Source organism: Heptranchias perlo, unplaced genomic scaffold (assembly GCF_035084215.1).
Source record: "Heptranchias perlo isolate sHepPer1 unplaced genomic scaffold, sHepPer1.hap1 HAP1_SCAFFOLD_49, whole genome shotgun sequence".
In the NCBI taxonomy this organism is placed as follows: domain Eukaryota; kingdom Metazoa; phylum Chordata; class Chondrichthyes; order Hexanchiformes; family Hexanchidae; genus Heptranchias; species Heptranchias perlo.
In genome coordinates, this window is record NW_027139505.1 from 7,768,956 (window position 1) to 7,775,817 (window position 6,862).

Sequence of the window (6,862 nt, forward strand, 5' to 3'; positions counted from 1 at the left end):
TATTTAGTCCAATCATCAAGGTGTGAAAGCGCTACACTGAGCCAGGGCTGACATTGTATTTACTCCAATCATCACGGTGTGAAAGGGCTACACTAAGCCAGGACTGACACTGTATTTACTACAATCATCACGGTGTGAAGGTAAAACAGGGAACAATGCCCATTTCCATAGACACACATTGCTCCCAGTAGCGCTCTTAAAGCCGTCCATCTGTATCTTTCTGAGTGATTTGGATATAGAGCCTGAGAGAATGCTGGATAATAAAATAGAAAGAACCGTAAATCATTCTGAGAAATATAGGGAGCTGTAAAGTGATATTGATAAGATGGCAGAATGGGAAAGAAAGGGTCAGGTGGAAAGCAGTGTCTGTAAATTTAAGCTGGAATCTTAGTCAAAGAATTATTACTAATTATTCGTTGTTTGGGGAAAGCTGGATGATGTGAAAGAACAGAGGGATTGAGGGGGCGGTTGAGTATTCTGCCCATAAGACCTTCAAAGTAGCACCTCAGCTGGATACACCCATAAAAAACTTAAAGAACTATTGGGTTTTATGGCAAGAGGTTATAGACTATAAACGTCCAGATGTAATGGTGAATCTGCGTGAAGCATCAGTGAGGCCACAGCTGGAGTAATGTGTGCAATTTTGGGTTGCACATTACAGGAAGGCTGTTGATGCAATAGAGAGGGTAAAGCACAGATTCATTAGGATACTGCCTGGTATGAAGAAGTGATGTGGAGGGCTCCCTCCCAGTCGGGGAACACTTTAGCAGTCAAGGACATTCAGCCACCGATCTTCGGGTAAGCGTTCTCCATGGCGGCCTTCGAGACACACGACAACGCAAAATCGTCGAGCAGCAATTGATAGCCAAGTTCCGCACACATGAGGACGGCCTCAACCGGGATCTTGGGTTCATGTCACGCTACACGTAAACCCACCAGCAAAGGGGGGGGGGGAAAGTTATCTGTTTTTAATAATCTCTCTCTCTCTCTCTCTGCCATTTGGGTCTCTTTCTCTCTGTCTGTGTAATTTGACACAATGTATATTCAGTGTACTGGAACGTACTGATCTCCGTGGCTAATCTTTCTGAACAGCAACGACACCTTTTGATTGGTGTGATGGTGTCCCAGCCAAATATGAGATATGCGATTTGAGAACCTTTCACTCATTCACCTGACGAAGGGGATAATCTCCGAAAGCTTGTGATTTTAAAATAAATTTGTTGGACTATAACCTGGTGTTGTAAGATTCCTTACATTGGTACGAAGAAATTCAACTCCAAAGAGCGACATGAATCATCGACCTGTTTCAGTTAGAACCGAACAGATTATGGGTAATTTAATGGAGATGCTTCATATTATGTAAAAGGATTGCACAGAGCAGGTAGAAATTGGATTTTATATTTGGTGCAGCAGATTGGAACGCGAGGACATAGTTGTAAGATTAAATGCCCAGGAGTTAGGAGAGTAAGTTGGAGAAAAATTATTGCATAGAGTTGTGACGCTATGGAATGCAAGAGCAGATTTCGTGTTTGAAGCATAGCCGTTGCGCAGTGGGTGTCGGAGTGCAGTGGTTATATCAGTGGGAACAGTAAACCAAACGCATGGCAGTTTGAAAATTTGAGATCAGTTTTTACAACATCTGCATTTAATTTTTAAAAAGCTGTTGTCAGTAAAAATTAACCTGTTGGATTTTGGTTATAAAAATCAATTGATTCACTGATGTCCGTTAGGGAATGAAATTCCGTGCTTGCCCAGTCTGACCTACTTCGAACACCAACGTAACTGAGTGTTAACTGAACTCTTAAGTGGTCAAGCAAACCATTCAATTGTATCAAACCTTTACCAGTGGTACAAGAATAAGGCCCACCACCACCTTCGCGTGGCAACTTTGATGGGCAGTAAATGGCCAAATCAGAGAATGAATCAAAAAATTGTAAAATTTAAGAATAAATTAGATAGGTGGTTGACATAAAGAGGAGTAAAGGGATATGGGAACAGAGTGGGAACATGGCATTTGGACTACTGCTCATGGATAAACAACACGGTCTGGCTGGGTAAAACGGCTGATTCCATCTTTGAATTTCCGTGCAATACAGACTTAGGAGCTCTCCTCCGGGGTGTGGTGGGAGGGGTACAATTTTTGCTCCATTTGCATTAGCCCTTTGGTTGTCTCAAACTTTCTTTGGCTTGGACCCTACACAAGGCAAATACAGGAAACAGGAAAACAGAAAACAGAAAACACAGGAAACAGGAGATATTGAAAGAGTGAGCACGGCTGCATCATGGCTGATCTGCACCTCAAATACAATTATGCGCCTACGTTCCATATACAATGATACCATTCCCTAAGAAAACTCTATCGATCTCAATCTTGAAAGGTATTGTATCTCGGAAACTAATGTAACTCAGCGAGGATGAGAGAGATGGGTGAACAACTCTTTGCCCCAGAATACGTTACAAGTGGCAGTAATTTTTTTCATGGAGTGTGGGAGGCTGGAAAGGATATCTTTGGGTTGATCAAGTAAGGCAGCATTAAAGTCATTTGTGAGGGTTTCAGTTCCGAATGGGATGACGCAGTTGTGGCAATGGGCGATGTTATGGACGGAGTGGTCGGCTGACTCTGTGATGCAGAAGATGTGGGGTCAGACACTGAACTCGGTGTTGAAAAAGACACCATGGCGGAAACAAACTGAATCATCCTGAGATATTGGCTGAGGATCAGGACACCAAGCTTGAGAATAAAATGGTTCAGCTTGAGGCACTAGTTGGGCAGGGGGTGGAGTCATGCCGGAGGAGTGGTGTGAGGGAGGGTCACAGCTGATGATTCATCAAAAGGTCTAGAAAATGTGTATTTTACCCGCTGCAGTAGGGTCATTACGGAGTGTAAATAAAAAATAATGAACAGAAATCTCAGAGAGCAATGACCATCATAAATGTTGGATTAGCGTCGTCACCAGTCAAGTTATTATTAGAATAGAGTGACCAGAAGTAATGTCAGAGTAGGGTCACCACCAGTAATGCTAAGGTACAGTCAACAGCAATAATTTTAGAGTAGGATTACCTCAAGTAATGTTAGAGCAGAGCCACCACCAGTAATGTCACAGTATCGTCACCAACAGTAATGTTCGAGTAGGGTCACCACCAGTAATGTTAGAGTTGGGTCACCACCAGTAATGTTAGAGTTGGGTCACCACCAGTAATGTTAGAGTTGGGTCGCCACCAATAATGTTAGATTCAGGTCACTACCAATAAAGACAGATTAGATTCAACTCCAGTAATGTTAGAGTAGATTCACCAGCTATAATTTTAGAGTAGGGTCACCACCAGTATTGTTAGAGTAGAGTCACCATCAATAAAGTTAGAGAAGGGTCACCACCAGCAATGTTAGATTTCCGTCACCACCAATAATGATAGAGTTGGGTCACCATTAGTAATGTTGGATTTCTGTCATCACCTATAATATTAGAGCAGGGGCACACGCAATAAACTTCGAGTAGCTTCACAGTCAGTAATATTAGAGTAGGATCACTCCCAGTAATGTTAGAGTAGGGGCACATCCAGTAGTGTTACAGTAGCGTCACACACATTAATTGTAGAGTAGGGTCAACATCAGTAATAGTGGAGTAGGGTCACCACCAGTAATGTTAGAGCAGAGTCACCACCAGTAATGTTAGAGTAGGGTCATCATCACTAATGTTAGAGTAATGTCCCCGCCAGTAATGTTAGAGTTGGGTCACCATCAGTAATGTTAGACTAGGGTCACTTTCAGCAATGGTAGATTAGAGTCACCATCAGTAATGTTAGACTAGGGTCACTTTCAGCAATGGTAGATTAGAGTCACCATCAGTAATGTTAGATTAGGTTCACCACCAATAATGTCAGAGTAGGTTTACCACCAGTAATGTTAAAGTAGAGTCTCTAGCAGTAATGTTACAGCAGGGTTACCACCAGTAATGTTAGAGGAGAGTCGCCACCAATAATGTTAGAGTCGGGTCACCACCAATAAAGAGAGAGTAGATTCCACACCAGTAATGTTGGAATAGATTCACCAGCAATAATTTTAGAGTAGATTCACCACCAGTAATGTTAGAGTAGGGTCACCATCATTCATGTTAGAGTAAGGTCACCATTAGTAATACTGGGTTTTTCTCACCATCTGTAATATTATAGTCGGGTCTCACTCAGTATTCTTAGAGTAGCGTCACACCCATTAATATTAGAGTAGGGTCACATACAGTAATGATAGGGCAGTGGCACAGCCAATAATGTTAGTGTAGGGTCACACCCAGTAATGTTAGAGTAGAGTCACATCCAGTAATATTAGACCAGAGTCACACCCAGTAATGATAGGGTGATGTCACACCCAGTAATGTTAGATTAGGGTCACCACTAGTAATGTTAGAGTCGGGTCACTACCAGTAAGGTTAGATTTATGTCACCTCCAATAGTGTTAGACCCGAGTCATTATCATCGTACAAAACAAATTTCAATTATGTAATGGATAAGTGAAGATTTCACCGAATTAATATGTGTCCCTAAAAACATAACACAGTGTCCGGGAGGGACGTTCCCTTCAGAGATGACGGAGGGTGCGCAGAGCATTCATTATTTTAAATGTAACCAGTTCAATGATCTGAACTGTACAATTTCCCCATTGGCCTCCCGGGCGCACTGAAGAGAAAAATCGCGCCTTGTTTGTTAAGCGACTGTAACTGACGCGAATTATTGCGCAACCCGATTTCCTCACTGGACACAGATTTTGTTCTATAAAAGGGGTAGTATTTACGGGCCTCATATACACTCCAATCGGAACCGTAAAGCTTGACAGAATTCACACATTCTTCTGAACAATGGAAAAGCCAACAATGCTGCAGATCAAGGAAATCTACTATCCTGTTCTCGCAATCTTTGGTGTTCCCGGTAAGTCAGTGTATCCTGTTATTTAATAATTGTTCACTCTCTCATTGTTAATGATTATGTAAAAGATTCCGAGAATGTCCTTATTGCAGAGTCAATTATCCAGCGGGATATGTTGATGAACATCAGCGGGAATCCGAACAGTCCTCACGGCCGGTGAGTCGCTGCTCTGGTCTGTGGATCTTGGCACCGAACGATCACTTTCTTCCCCATACCGAGGGAGGGCGCGGCTGATTCCGCGGCCCCTCCAATAATACATAGTTCACTAAAGGATGCATTACTTAGTGTCTATGCTCATGAACACATTTGTACCGCTGTCCACTTTTACTTTATAATTCCGCGGTCTGCAGCCACCTCCACCCAACAGGGGCCTTTGAAAGATAGTTTGAGAAACAACTGCCGCTCGGGGAGCTGTTCCCCTCCCCTCGGCTGCAAAGAACTTTCGCGGTTCCACCAGCTACCGCTCTGTTACCTCGGGGCGATAATAAATAGAAAAGGGGCAGCGTTTCGACCAGAATTGAATGATTTTGTCTCAGCTGAATGTTTTATTTGGATTCATAGCTTTCCAGTAATTGTTGTGAAATTATATTGAATTCTTGACGACATCTGACTGAAGGATGCTGGAAGAACGGGGGACTTTCAGTCCCTCGATATTGTTTGTTCAAAGTTTTCTTTCTTTTAAATAAGATATCGTCAACTCTCGCCTCTACCAATAAAAATGAATCCGTGTGTATAATCCTAAGCGGGAAAACATCGAAACATTTCCTCCCAATATGCTGTGAGATTTATCTGAGTGTCCCCGTTATTTACCTTTTGTCCCTCTTTCTTACAGCGAATCTATTGACAATCGTGATTCTCTCCAGAGGAAATTGTGGCCTTTCCAAATGTATCTCTGTCTATATGGTGGCCATGGCAACAGCAGATCTACTGGTCATGATCATCAATGTAATAGTGCATCACATTTTCAGTTATTTCTTTCCATATTCATTCCTGTCCTACACTGCCGTTTGCAAGTTAATTGTATACATGAAATGTAACAACCTGGATATGTCGGTGTGGTTTACAGTCTCGTTCACATTTGACCGATTTGTAGCTATATGTTGTCAGAAGTTTAAAACAACGTATTGCACAGTGAGAACTGCGGCCACGGTTATTACAACGGTCTCTGTCCTGATCTATTTAGAAAATATCCCCTATTGGTTTGCATATGAGCCTGATCGAATAATTGACAATGTTGACTGGGGTTTCCGCCCCAGACTGGACTTTTTTTCATCGCCTGCAGGTATAGCGTTCTCCTGGTTAGATAGTATTTTAGTTGCCTTGCTTCCTTTCGCTTTGATACTAATGTTTAATTGTTTGACAGTCAGACGGATTTTAGTGGCCAATAGAGCGCGCAGGGGACTTCGGGGTCACAACAGTGAGAATCGAAACGATCCTGAGATGGAGAACCGTTGGAAATCCATTACCTTACTGTTCACTGTATCGGGCAGTTTCATACTGTTGTGGCTGACAACTGTCGTTAGTTTTTTATCGACCAGACTGACAAACGCCATGTATTACCGAGGCGATTATACTGCACCTGCTTATATCGCCGCTGAAACAGGTTACATGCTTATGTTTTTGAGTTCCTGTACAAACACGTGTATTTATGCAGTTACCCAAACTGAATTCAGGGCAGAGCTGAAACAGCTGATGAAATTTCCTTGGATATTTATTCTAACAATGGTCAAAAAATGAATAATCGAACCAAAGCTTCCTGTCCTACTCAGAGCTCAATTACAGCCCGTGTCCCAATTGAGAATGGCCGTCTTTCTTTTACAGCGAACATGGATTGTTGTTGTGAAAATTAAAAGTTGTCAGAAAACATTCCTTCCCTTTTGTGCCGTGCATTTGATGTCTGCTACTTTCCCAGGGTGAACATTATCGTTTCGCGAAAACAGCGCAC

At 42.5% G+C, this 6,862-nt stretch overlaps 1 protein-coding gene across 1 annotated transcript; it reads left to right on the top strand.

Moving 5' to 3' along the window:
• The first annotated feature begins 4,850 nt into the window (after positions 1-4,850).
• Positions 4,851-6,654, top strand: LOC137313905 (probable G-protein coupled receptor 139). The gene is made up of 2 exons (XM_067979631.1): positions 4,851-4,920; positions 5,750-6,654. Exons 1-2 carry the CDS (start codon positions 4,851-4,853, stop codon positions 6,652-6,654), a joined length of 975 nt encoding a protein of 324 aa, XP_067835732.1.
• The last annotated feature ends 208 nt before the right edge of the window (positions 6,655-6,862 follow it).